The sequence below is a fragment of the Hyaena hyaena genome, unplaced genomic scaffold (assembly GCF_003009895.1).
Source record: "Hyaena hyaena isolate Hyena2069 unplaced genomic scaffold, ASM300989v1 scaffold_240, whole genome shotgun sequence".
Classification (NCBI taxonomy): Eukaryota; Metazoa; Chordata; class Mammalia; order Carnivora; family Hyaenidae; genus Hyaena; species Hyaena hyaena.
Genome location: NW_024080873.1, coordinates 220,565 through 234,696, shown reverse-complemented (window position 1 = coordinate 234,696; position 14,132 = coordinate 220,565). Strand labels below are relative to the sequence as shown.

Sequence of the window (14,132 nt, the reverse complement as noted above, 5' to 3'; positions counted from 1 at the left end):
ACACTTTTTTTCCTTGCTGCTTTTCTGTTTTGCTTTCGCCATCACACTTAAGTGGTCATTTCCATTTGAAGGTACCAATTTTATGCAACAGGGGATGTCTTTTTGTGTTTACATCAGTGGTAACCAATCTTGGGAGGTTAACTAGGCTTACTGAAAGTGAACAATGCTGTCAAAAAATGATAAATAAGCAGTGTTTACTGACTGAAAAAAATTGTACTTTGCATTTTAATTGTAGATGTCAATGACAAAGTGCCTATTCATTTTTGCAAGGCATTTATTTCTTAATTAAACATGCGGCGAGCTGGCCAATGTTCATTTCCAATGTACTTTTTCAGATAATTCATATCTGTCAAAATAAAAAGGCATGGATTTATTCTTCTTTTAAGCCCCATTATCTAGTAGCTAGCATTATCTGGAGACAATATAGCCAAGTGGTTAAAAAGCATAGGCTTCGGAATAGGAGAGTCCTATATTTAAATCCTAGTACTTGCACTTTCTGGCTCTGTGGTCTAACTTCCCCCTTTCAAAGCCTGGTCCCCCTTGTGTAAAATGGGGATAACGATACTTCAGCATTACCAGGATTGTTGTGAGGATTCGAGCACACAGCAGCTGGTAGGTTCTAAGCTCCCGGCAGTAGTAACCATCCTCTGACTTCTTGCTGCAAACACGAGACTTTATTCAATGTTACTGAGCCTCTGTCCCCTCAGTGTGTCTGTCTTGTGGGCCATCGTTGGTACTCCTTTTCATGGTAGAGCTTTTTGGTTGCAAGCAAAGAAACCCATTCTCATTTAAATAAAAAAGGAACCAGAAGGATGTGGAATCTGGAAGCCCGTGGAATTAAAGGCACAGCTGACAACTGGGTTTGGGGAAGGACATCAGCCACAGGAACTGACATCAGAACCATCTCAGCAGACTACCCCCACTGGGATGGGTCAGCTCCGGTCATTTACTGTGCTCGCATTGGTCGCTTAAGGTTTAGGGCTCCATGGGTCTCATACCCTCACCTCAGGTGGATCAGCTGGGTAGCTTCATTGAGCATTTGACCAAACTTGCAATCACGGAGGAGGGGATTCGCCAGAGGGTGCTATCACCATTGAACAAGAGAATAGGTGCTATGTGGCAAAAGCTACAGATGTACATTACATGTGGGGAAGGGAAAGAGGCCAAGGAATTATTGCATAAAGGATAAAAGGGTAGTTATTTTAATGATGAGAAAGATGAAGCCTTTTTAGAGAGGAAATGTTTTATATCCTTGAAAAGAGCCGTGGAGTACTTTAGCAAAGACAACATGCTAAGTAGAATGTTATGACCCGAAAGGTAACAGTGCTTTTCTAGAATTCCTTGCTTGGGGCAGTTGTACAGGCGACTTGCCCCAGTAATAACCAGGGTTCTAGCTCAGAGGTAGAGTTCCAGGCAATCTTACTCTTCTTTTACTCCCCCTACCCTTTTGTTCCGTGCTGTAACACATATTACACAAAACATCGAGAAGCCGCACAACCCAAGGATGAGGCTTTGCTTTTATTCTTGATGACCTTGTCTTTGGCTGTTACTCAGTACAAACTTAAGACCTCATTATTGGATTAAAATTGAAGTTTTCAAAATCCGTTCAGGGCCACATGGCTGGCTCAGTCAGTTATCTGACTTTGGCTCAGGTCATGATCACACGGTTTGTGGGTTTGAGCCCCACGTTGGGCTTTATCCTGACCACTAGCCTGGAGCCTCCTTCAGATTCTGCATCTCCCTCTCTCTCTGACCCTCTCCTGCTCATGCTGTCTCTCTCTCTCTCTCTCAGAAATAAATAAAACATTAAAAAAAAAAAACTCGGTTCAAAGCTGCATATGAGTAACAGCTGAAGGTCTTAGGAAAAAGGCCTTCTTTGAGTCAAGGATACTTAACACTGCATTGACCTTTATCATTTGTACCACCTGAGCGTTGTCACCATGTGAGTTAATGAATGCTGTTGACATCCAGGGTCATGAATGATTTTGAAAATCAAGTTCTCTTTATAATGAGTTGAATTTTGTTGTTGTTTTCTTGCATTCTCTTGCCTCTTCTTTTCCCAAATGAAGATCATTCACGCTTTCGTACCTACTTTGGCTAGGTGAATGTTGTGATGATTCAGAATGATAAATATATAGTGATAGTAAGCAGAAATGCTAAAGGTGACAATGAAAATTTTGTAGACTGCTTCCTCAGTGCCTCCCGTGTGAAATGACAAGTCATAGAAATGAGACATTTTGAGTTTCTTTCTCTATGCGTCTCTTTTCGTAACCTCCCATCACCCTTGCCAAACACAGGCAAATACTGGGAGATCTCTAATAGGGGTCTGTGTTGCAGCCCCAGACTCTCACCTCTGCTCATCTTGAACAAAAGGAAAACCTTACACCTGTTGGGGCACAGGTCGAGGATGGGTATTTGTCAAATACTTATCTGCCTCCCAACATCCTGGCTGGTAAAGCTTACTTTTTGATAAGAGCATTTTATTCTTTTAATACAGAAGGGGGTTGTACCCGGGATCTAGAAATAATGTTTAGGTTTTTTTTTTTCTTCATTTACAGGTTCAGCCTAATTTCCTTCCAATGAAAGAGTGGGTTTCCATGGTGTCTGATACTCTCCTGGTCATCGTGGATAGCCATTACCAACCAAGAGGACAAATTTTCTCCTCGTTTTATTATGTAAGTCTAAGAATAAGAGAAATAATAATAAAAAAGAGATTGAAAAACTCAAGGGTTGTCTCCTGTTAGTTGTTCAGGTGAAAGCCGTGAAGTGGGGTAATTATTCTCAATCTTAGCTGTATGTTGGAATCACCTGGGGAACTTTTAAGTGTGTGTATTTTTGTATATATATGTGTATATATGTATACATATATACACACACTTAAAGTATATATATACACACTTTAAAAATACATATATTACATATATATACATATATATGTAAAATCTCTCTATATAGAAAAAATACTGAACTGTAGGTCTCTCCTCTAATTTAATTGCTTAGGGATGGGCCTTGGGCATTATTAGTCTTTTGAAAGGTCTCTAGATTATTCCCATGTGTAGTCAGAGTCAAGAGCTAAAGTTGTAGTGAAATAAACATTGGTTGAAGATTGCTGTCCCATGGGGCGCCTGGGTGGCTTAGTCGGTTAAGCGTCCGACTTTCGCTTAGGTCATGATCTCACGGTTCGTGGGTTCGAGCCCCGCGTCGGGCTCTGTGCTTACTGCCAGCTCAGAGCCTGGAGCCTATTTCAGAGTCTGTGTCTCCCTCTCTGTCTGACTCTCCCCTGCTCACGCTGTCTCTCTCTCTCTCAAATAAATAAAAATTTAAAAAAAAAAAAAAAAAGATTGCTGTCCCTGAGTGTCCATAGTTTCGTTTTGTTTTTTTAATGTTTATTTTTGAGAGAGGAAAAGAGACCGAGTGCAAGTGCAGTAGGGGCAGAGAGAGAGAGGGAGACACAGAATCTGAAGCAGGCTCGAGGCTCCAAGCTTTCAGCACAGAGTCCAATGAGGGACTCGAACCCACAAACCATGAGATCATGACCCGAGCCGAAGCCAGACATTCAACTGACTGAGCCACCCAGGCACCCCCAGTCAGTTTTTTTTTTAATTTCAGGATATGTGACCATGGGCAGTTCACATATTCTCTTTAGACCTTTGTTTCCTTGTGTATAAATGAGGCAATTAAACAATATTATCAGTAGTCATTTTAGCCCCAGCTGCCCCCCCTTACTAGTTCTGTGAAAGTTGACCTGATATTTCACCCACCATTTTGTTTTCCTTACCTGTAAAATGAAGGTAAAAATTAATGCTTTGCCAACTTTATAAAAGATAAGTGAGGATCAAATGATATCATTTGTAGGAAAATGTTTTGAAAACTGAAATACTCTTTACATCCAAAGTAATACTGTCATTGATCCTAAAAAAAGCACCTGTTACTTAAGCCACTCTTTTTCTTCATGCCAATATCCTAAGATTTTGAAATACACTGAAAACGCAACTTTTTTGTTGAGGTTTTCTTTTCCCTTCATTGGCTGTAGTGCATGCTTTATTTCTGGTATCTGCTTGGAATTATTCTGGTTCTACCTTATCCGTCTCCACTGCTTAGGGGATTATAGTGATCACGGGACAATGAGCTGAGAGGCGGAGGATTATAGTTGACTCGAATAAAAATATAGCACAGGTCGTGAACTGTTGCTCAGATCGTGAATTTAGCCTGAAATACCACTGCCTTAGGTCTTCCCTGTACACCATTCTGTGTTCCTCTGTGTCCTCCTCCTTTTGGGAGGACCTGGTATGTATGCATCTGGGGCTCAGGGTCTAGACCTAGAATTTTACACTGTACTTGGGGACCAAAAAAAAATGACTTCTAGATAATGTAGAATTAAATTGGAAAATAGATTTTACTCAAAGAAGTAACTTCTTTAGTATAGTTTGTTTTCTGTCAGAAGTGTTCTTATTCCTTTAGTGATGGATGAAAAACTGGTTATATAGAGGTCTTTGCAATAGCCGTCTGGGTCCGATACTCACCGGGACAGGATATTCTATGTGACTTCTAATAACGCTGCTTAGTTCTTGCAAACCAATAAAAATAATCTCTAGTCACCAGCTGAGGGTTGCCTCTTACCTTTGTGATTTTTGCGTTATTGTACTTCTTCAAAGCCCTGATTCAAAAGTCACTCTTTCTATTTTCAGTGTTCTAGCAGCTGGGTCATTTTGAATAATATTGTCATTACAATAGTACCATGCTCGCTGAAAGAATACCTTAGCACATGTTTGATTGTTAGCCTTAAAAAGTGCTAAAGCTTAGAGAGCAAATGGGTACAGAATTAAGAACACTTTTTAACATGCTTGACTGCAAGGGACGGCACGGCCTTTATGGTGTGTCTGAAAAGTTGAAGTGGATAATAGTGCAGAGTGACAAATGGGCTTTCTTTGCCACTTGAGACATATTTATAAATGCATATAACGTCTGTTGGAGCTCCCTAACACGGGATTCTTGTTCATATTCAGCTGCCTTGTCATTTTTTTAGCACTGTTATTCATCTCTTTTCCACATAATTACATATAGGAAGGCGCGTATAGAGCTCGCCATTTCATTTTGAATAGCTGGTTATTGCTTTGTAACCAGAGGCTTTTAGGATTTCAACTTCCTTTTTAATTAAAAGGAATTAACCCCCTGTAGGAAATAATCCATCTACTGGGAAGCGTTCCCACCAAAAATTTTGGGAGATCTGCCAATAGATCCCTGTGCTAAACTTACACTTACTCCTTCAGACTAAACTTCAACCACTCCTGCCCCTGCCTGCAGTGCTTGCGCACGCGCACACACACACTTTCTTTCTCTCCTAGAAAACTGGCTTTCTACACACTTATAATGTGGCTTGGTGGTTTCTCCAAGCTTGGGTAACTTCACTCTGGGTTCTTTATTATATACACATGTGGGCTTTCAAAACCATGAAATGTTTTCAGGCTTTATAAGTGAGGGAATTCACACCTTTTAAAAGAAGACACTTAAGATTGTTGGGTTTTTTTTTTTTTTTTCAAACTTAAAAGGATATTGTTAATCAGCTGATTGTTCGGTGGAAAATTGTTTCAGTAAGGAAGAGCAGCAAGGTAACCTATAGAGAAGCCCAGAAATAGATTTTTTTAAATTATAGTTTTCATTGGCAGGCGTGGATCTAAGAGAAGCATATATTGTTATGTATTGTGCTTTTGTGATAGGTATGCTTCCTTCATGTTTTGAACGAAAGGCCAACCCCCTGTTTTCTTTCTTTGGTGTATCCTAGAAATCCTATTCTGGTGAAAACACAGCCAGTGCCATTGCCCGCTCTGCTGCTGCCACAGCTTTGTCTCTCCTCGTGCAAGTTTTCATTATCTCTTGCAAAGAGAAGGTTGAGGAAATCCTAAACATGCTGACTGCCAGGTTACCTGGGAAACCGAGAGCCGATGAGTCTCAAGCCGTGCAAATCCACATGGGCCTCGCTTTGGGGATGTTTCTCTCTCGCTTGTGTGAGGAGAAACTCAGGTACAGTTCATTAAAATGTTCGTCCTTTTCCTCTTTGTGATGTGGGCAGAGATGTGGTCCACGTGCACGCGCGTCCATGCACCTGCGCTCCGAGCAGCGTGTGGCCGCTAAACTTTTCGAAATGGGCAAGTTGATCCTTTCTTCTCCTTTGTGAGTGAACCTGTCTTTCCACAATGCCATCACGAAGATATTCATGTATTTTCAGGGTTGCTCCTTAAAATGATGATTGCTTGAAAATCACACCATCCTTAGATGAAAGCCCAGGATACATCTGTGTCATAGATAGGAGGAAAGGTGTAATCTTATAGTGCTAAAAAATAAAAGAGCTTCTTTTTCTCCTGGTTTGTGAGAGTGAAAATAATTGCTGATCCTTTATTGGTATCAGGGTAAAATGGGAGACAAAGATTGGAGTATCCCTTATGCCTGAGGTGCTGGGAATTACCTGAATCACCTGAGAACCGCATGTACCCAGTTTTAAATATTGCTTTTATCCTGTGCCCTGGCTACATTTTTATAATCCTTAAAGAGTCTTAATCTGTGCATATTATACTGCGTGCTTTATTCAGTTTGGTCACTCTTGGACTGCTGGCTTTATCCTTGAACGGAGCTAACAGAATAGCAAAGACCCAGGTGGAAAATTCCACTAGATGGAAAAGTTTTCTTGTGCATAAATCTACTTTGATTGTGTTGTTCATTATATTTCTTCTTTATTTTATAACAAATCTTAGAATTTTATACATCCAGATTGATTGTAGTGTGGTACAACATGAATATTTGAATATCATGAATATTTAGATATCACTGACTTGGATTCAGCCCCATTTTCCTGCACTGGAAATAGGATAGTCGGGAGAGGCATCCTGTTGTGATGTTCCATGTCCTTAAACTTCCCTGGTTGGCAGAAATTAACGGTCTGCCCAAAGCCAAGAAACCATGTCGATGTGGGTAAGCTGGATGGCATTATGCTATATTTAGATTTCAGTTCGAAACCAGTGGTTAAGTTTGCATTTGTAATTTACATAGCTTTGTGCAAACACCATTATGTGAAACCTTGGAGAACTGCTATTGATCTAGGGAAATACTAGATTTCAGTTGATCATTTTCAGCTCTTAGAAACATCTGTCAGACGATTGGGAAGATTGGCTTAGTCTTTGTGATCATAAACGAAACGTTTCTAGATTGTTCATTTTGTTCTGTTCACCAGCATTAGTATTTACAGGCCTGGTTCTGGCCATGAACAAAAAGCTGCCCTTTGCATGTGCATTGACGGTTACATATCTTCTGTGTGTGAACAGAACACAACATATTTTTTAAAGGCTTAAAACTCCAAAGTGATTTTTTTTCCCTTTGCTGCGATGCTACAAATGGCAGTTTCTTCACCATCTGTGTTCATGCTCTTTCTTCAGTATCTTTCAAGCAACATGTTTTACAACTAAAAATGAGCCATGGCAGTTTAATTCCAGGCAACTCATTTCATCCCGTCCTGGCTCTGGCTCCTTTCTTCATTAGTTTAGGATGAGATGCTGCTGGTTTTCGGGCTTGACAAGCTTGCACGTGTGGTTAATTTAATCATGCTACCTGGGAGAAACCTGAAGGGTTCATCCCCGTTCCTAGATTGCCTTCCTCCCGTCTCACTTGGCTTTGCATTTGCAGGAGAGCCTGGGGAAGGACACCAGGAAGCTCTTTCCAAGGCCAAACGCCCTCAGACTAAGGGCACATTTTCACTTTGCTCTGATAATCTGTTTGGAGAGCATCCTTCATTCCTTTGGTCAATGTGCTCCTACTGTAGCCAGTACTATCGTTATTCATGATTCCCACCTTCCTAATTTTTCGGAGCAGAGAAGCCTGAAATATTTACTTTGGATGCTAATAAATATTTTCCTAGATAATGACAGTGTCCACCATATAATGATATTTTTGGAGAAAGTTTCCATTTTTCTGAAATTAAGGTAAGCAGGTTGAGAGGGCCGTTGACCCTGAATAGTCAGCAACATCAAATAAGTGCAGAATGACCCCTCAGGGGAACAGGAGTAGGGCAGTATGTTGGTCCCAAGTGTGAAAAATCACCTTGTAGAAGAGAATCATGACAATCCATTTTTAGCTAAGGCTTATGAAAAAGTTGCCTGAGTTTAAATTCCAGCCTAGTATTTATTCAGAAAAGCATATTATTCCAAAGTTTGCTCCCAGAAGATACCAGTAGGATCTCTTTAGCATTTATTTAGGATAGCTAAGTATATTTTACTCCAGAGAACAACTGTAATAGGACTTATTTAGTCCAAGCCATTAAAACTCTGTGTGTGTGCACACACGCGCACACACGTGCATGTTCTCACTGCAAAATGCAGTCCGTCACCTCAGGCAAAACTACTATATTTTTGGGTTTGAGAAGACCTTATTTAAATATTTGAAGTGCTCTCTGGCTGGTTGGCATTCCTGGGGCTGCATTCCACTTAGCATGGTCCAAGACGGCCACAGGAGAGGTGACGTGTTAGAAACCCCTTGATAAAAAAAAGTGTTGGTGGGGTGCCTGGGTGGCTCAGTCGGTTAAGCGTCCGACTTCGGCTCAAGTCATGATCTCACAGTTCGTGGGTTTGAGCCCCGCGTAAGGCTCTGTGCTGACAGCCAGCTCAGAGCCTGGGGCCTGCTTCAGATTCTGTCTCCCTCTCTCTCTGACCCTCCCCTGCTCGTGCTGTCTCTCTCTCTATCAGAAATAAATAAATCATTAAAAAAAAATTTTTTTTAAAGTGTTGGTGATGCAGCCCACAGCTCTGCCTTAGAAAACAGCCATAGAACCACCTTGTAAGTTTTGTTTTACTCCAGAAGTCGTAGTCCTCACCAAGACCATTGCAAAACCACATCAGTTACTGTATAAAGGCAGAAAAATAGACAACTGGGGTTCCCACCCCCCCCTTTGAAAAAAGAAGTAGAGCTTAACAGCCTCCACAATTGAGACATGAAATCGAAAGTGACAGTCTTCGCAAGAAAGAGATTTGGATGATTACTGATACTATCAGCTTAGTGGGTTGTTAAATATTCCGAAGAAAATCACGTTAGCCTTCTTTAAAAAATGTTTTTGGAATTCCAATTTTGGTTTTCGTTTTTCAGGGATTTAAAATGTGAATGGGCTGAGGAAATACAAAAGTAGTCGTTTATGAGTTTAGCGGTTTACAAGTGATTATACTGTATAGAAACTCAAATTCTCTCAGTTTCTCTGTTTGCAAAATAAGTATATGCGAATTCATCAATATTGTTACTTTCCTTTTTTTTCTTAGCAAAGTGTATTTTCACTAAAATATTAAGAGGAAAATATTAAATAGTACTTTGGACATTGAATTATCTTTAGTAATTCCATGTTTCCTCTTGCTTTGCCTAGTGATATATCTGGCCAACAGATGAACCTTCTTCTGATGAAGTCTTTGGATGCCCTGGAAAATTGCTGCTTTGATGCTAGTCTTGAATATAAGTATGTTGATTCCGTTTCCTCTCTGATACTTAGACGTTGAATCTTCCTCCACCCTGAAGTTTGCATTATATCATGAAATGTTCGTAGGATTTGATCTAGAATTCCTTTGCAAAGAGTTTTTCAGTCGTTATCAAAAACCTGTAATTACAGCTTACTTGTTCTAGAAACCATGTTTCAGCAATAGTTTGCTTCAATACAAAGCAATGCATGTTACTTCACGACTGTCATTAAGTTACTAATACCTTAGTTCTGTCTTGTCCTTATATGAAGCATGTATCTGGAGACTTCTGTGCGTGACTTAACCTTTTTATATGGTTGAAATTTGACTGGCAATTTGAATAGTTGAATTTGATTGGATGAAGTGTGCCTTTGACCCATGATTTAGATTTCCCTTGTGAAATCCAGTGACTGAGAATCAAAATGGAAGCAAATATAGGTTACATCAGAGGTTCCCAGCCTCCTCAGTGTTAATAGGCCCTCTTTGTCTCGCCCCAGACCTCATGGCTTCTTAAAGATTTTGTCTATTAAATATCTGAAAATTTATTGTCCCAGTTGTGAAAGGTAACCAAGATCAAAAAGGAATGTTTAGAAAAGAATACTCTTGTGCCTGGCTGGCTCAGTCGGTAGAGTAGGCAATGGGGTTGTGAGTTCGAGCCCCGTGTTGAGTGTAGAGATTACGTAAAAATAAAATCCTTCAAAAAAAAAAAATACCTCAAAAAACAGCATTAAACGTATTCATTGAGTGAGATATTTAATGCTTTCATTGGTCTGTGTGATTGCGTGGGAGAATGTACAGTTTTAATAGGCTTTCTGAAATATCGACATACTTAAGGACCTGCATTGTATCTTTTTGGACTTCTACATGTTTTGCAGCCTCAGGTTTAGATCCTCTGGGGTTCATTGTTATTTTTAAAAAGTCAACAAATTGTAAGCGCTAACCTCCAGTGTATTAACTCATTTGCTTTTTGCTGTTATGGGCACTGTTTAGATATGAGTGTTAACATTTGTGGCCTTTAGGAACTTAAGATCTGAAGTTATATTAGTATCATCTAGCCTGCTAAAATAAGTTCAGACTAACAAAAGAGTAAATGGTAGAAGTAACTGCATGTATTGTATATTTCATTATGAGTAGAACATAAGAATCGTTGACACCCACCCAATTTATCATGAAACACGTTAGAGATGAAATGAGATGTTTTAAGAGTGTGGCTTTGAATATGGGAAAAGAGAGTTTGGTAGCATGATTAAAGTCTCTTGAATGTAGAAGATGATTAAGTGAAGAAATGGGGCCATTTAACTGTTACTGGGTCTGATGAAGAATTGGTATTTTTGAGCCCAATCCATGTATTGGTGGTGGTGCCTTTTGCAACCAAGGAGTAAGATAAATTTCTCGCCCCCTCCAAACTCCCCCTGGCCCTCCCTTCCCCCACAGGTATTCATCATAGCTATAGCTCAGGGTATTATAAAGTTGGGAACAGATTTGTGGATTAACATGGTGCAGGCTTCCAGCCAGCTGGAACAATCAGACACGACTTTCATATGTTACCTCCACTAGTCTACGGGAAGTTTGAATGCGAGGGGAGCCATAGAGATAACTGAGTAGTCTACAGTGTGGGTATTTGTGCTTATAAAAAACCTCCTATGTCTAAGTATATTTAATTTTAAAGTTAACTTTTTATATTAATAAGATTCTTATTTCATTCTTTTTTCTTGATTCTTACCTCCTTAATGATTCACCGTGTTTGGGAGAAGAAAGGATGGGCCTAGATAGGGACTTGTCCTGCAGAATTAAGTCAAATAGGGCCATCACAAGTTTCCTGTCCTTGAGTGAAGTCTTGCTTATTTTTCAGAGACCTCAATTAAAAGCCCAGATCCTTCAAGAACCTCTCCCCCTATCTTCTCCAGGCTCCTGTTATTCCTGCAGTCAGTGAAGTTTAGTATTTTGTCATTCCTAATGCTTTGTGGCTGTTAGTGCTTAGGTAGTTCTATGTCTGGTTTCAAGTTCAACTAATACCAAGCATACTGTGCTAGGCATTTTCACATCCGTTTCTCCTGTAATGCAGCCCCACTGACCATCTAAATATTGATACTAAAACAGGAATACTCATCACTTCGGTTTATAGATTAAGAAAATGAGTCTCAAGTAGGAGACTGGTTCGAGGTCACACAGTAATTAGTAGAGCTGGGGGAGAAGCCTATAGGTTGTCTGACTTTAAAGCCATTTTTCTATCTTGCATAGTTTCATATGGAGAACACAGTTCAGTAGAAAGAAAGCAATTTGACACCTGACAGTATGGTATTTACTATTTTTTTTTTTAACACATGGGCGTGTCTCACTATTTAAAAAAGAGAGAGAGAGATTCTAACTAGGACCCGGCATAAAGTAGTCCCCTGTCTAATGAGATTTAGGAGCCTAGGACGGTCCTCCCTCAAGTGAAATAGTGGAAGCATTACCGGGAGGTAGTTAATAGATCTGGGAGCGTGCTACCTCAAGTGATAGAATTCACCCAGAGCAAATTCACCACGCTTGCTTGATTTAATGGACACGTCCCTGCTGAGAGAATCCTGCACCTGGGCTGGTCGGTGTTTGTGGCCCAATCACTTACATTTTGCTGCCATCTAGTGGTAATTATTGTGCCATTGCAAGCCTCACAGCCTTAACTAGTCATTCCATCCATCAATGACCTGCATTCGTTAATTACTATTGAGCTTTTACAAATACGATAACATTTATATAGTGCTTTGTAAAGGGCAAAGCGCTATACAAATGTTAACTGTTATTAGAACTAATTATTAGATGGCCTCGTATTCAGTCTGCAGGATTGCCCACGATAACATAAGGAATTGAAGATTCATCTGGTTAATCTTAGGAAAAAATGTGTCATTATAATCATTATATCTCATTTGGTACAGCAACACACATGAAAGAATTGCACAGCTTTGAAGTCGTAGATTTTCCTTTTGCCAGTTTTATTTTAATATGCTTGAATAAGAGGTTCAAAGAAGTAAGGACATAATAGGGCATATAGTTTTAGAACTTAAATTCTCTTTATCATCTGTTAGTATTCTTAGAGATTCATATTATTAATTCCCAAGCCTGAAATTAATACCTGATATTATAATTTGTTTTTATTTCATCTGCCCAAGGCACCACCATGGAACTCCTTTTTGTTTTCATTAGAGAGACAGATGTGAAAGCTACCTCTGCCCAAGTTATTCTTGGTTTAGAGCTGGCAAACATATCAAAGGAAAGCTAAAATGAGGTAAATGTGTAGAAATGCTGACCTCAGCACCTCAAAGAATCCTTAAGACTTAGGGCAAAAAATAAGCTCCTTAAAATATAGCTAATTTACAAATCAGAAGAAAATACCAAGAGTGACACTTTAGGGCTGCCTTCTTGGTGCGTGCTGGAAAAACGAGACAGAGTAGAAGGAGTTTAGGAGGTCAGTACATGCATATACTCTAGCATGTTTATGTTGGCACACTGATGCACAATTAGATTATGTATTCACATATGATAACAGTCATCTACCACTGGAACAATGAATAGAATCATTAATGGTAACCTTGCCCAAGAATAATTATGCTGTGATAATATTTAGGTAAATGTGAACTAGAAACCGAGATGTCTTTGTCTAAGCCTTTGTGCTCGTATGTATGCCTTGGGATAAAGACAAGATTCAGTCCAGAGGATAAAGGTTTTTGGCATGCTCAGAAGAACCAAAAAGCAAGACTTAGATTCCTGCTACTTATTTTTTTTAAAAATTTTTTCAATGTTTATTTATTTTTGAGAGAGACAGAGTGTGAGCTGGGGAGGAGCAGAGAGAGGGAGACACAGAATCCGAAGCAGGCTCCGGCTCTGAGCTCTCCACACAGAGTCTGATGCAGGGGCCGACTGAAGTCGGCCGCTTAACCGACTGAGCCACCCAAGCACCCCAATACCTACTACTTGAACCCTGATACCTAAGTGAGCTTTGAGAGCTGTCCTATTCCAGCATGATTCTGACACTCCTCTTTCTTAAATTAGCCTGGCAAGAAATGGAAATTGAGTTCCCTCGATTGAATCTTGGGTAATATATTCCGTGTATTTTAGCACTCGTAAATTTCGCCTCCAACTAAATCTAAGAATCAAATCTTGTTTTTGTTGTTGTCCTTGAGATCTTCCCTCCACTTCAGACTCTCTCAGAACCCTGCCTTGGGTCAGTTCTTCAGCATTCGATAAATATTGGGTGACCACCTATCCCCGTCAAAGCAGAATCCTAAGTGCCCTACATACTGTGGTGAGGGGAAATCAGAAAATGTACACACCCACGTGGAGCCTGTCGGCTAGTGGGATATGGACAGAAATCCAACAGCCCTTCCAGTAATCCTCATCAGAACTTATAATTGAGACTGTCCAAAGTAAATTAGTATAGTATGTTATGGGAGAGTACTAAAGAGGCTCCCTGCTAAGCCAGGGAAGGTGTCCCTAGGATTTGAAATCTTAAGCGAAAGTAGCAGTTAAACAGTCAAGAGGGAGCAAAATTCAAATTTATCAAAATATTAATCACATTAAAAAATTGTTTTTGATGTTTATTTATTTTTGAGGAGAGAGATACAGAGCACAAGCAGGGGAGGGGCAGGGAGAGGGAGACACAGAATCGGAAGC

General features: G+C 39.9%; 1 protein-coding gene across 3 annotated transcripts in view; it reads left to right on the top strand.

Moving 5' to 3' along the window:
* The window catches only part of FOCAD (focadhesin), a 387,127-nt gene that overhangs the window by 316,750 nt on the left and 56,245 nt on the right, over nucleotides 1-14,132 (top strand). For all 3 annotated transcript variants that reach the window (XM_039244410.1, XM_039244408.1, XM_039244409.1), the window contains exons 26-28: nucleotides 2,559-2,675; nucleotides 5,783-6,021; nucleotides 9,395-9,484. In XM_039244410.1, the coding sequence (XP_039100341.1) occupies nucleotides 2,559-2,675; nucleotides 5,783-6,021; nucleotides 9,395-9,484 (446 nt within the window). The remainder of the gene's footprint in view (nucleotides 1-2,558; nucleotides 2,676-5,782; nucleotides 6,022-9,394; nucleotides 9,485-14,132) is intronic.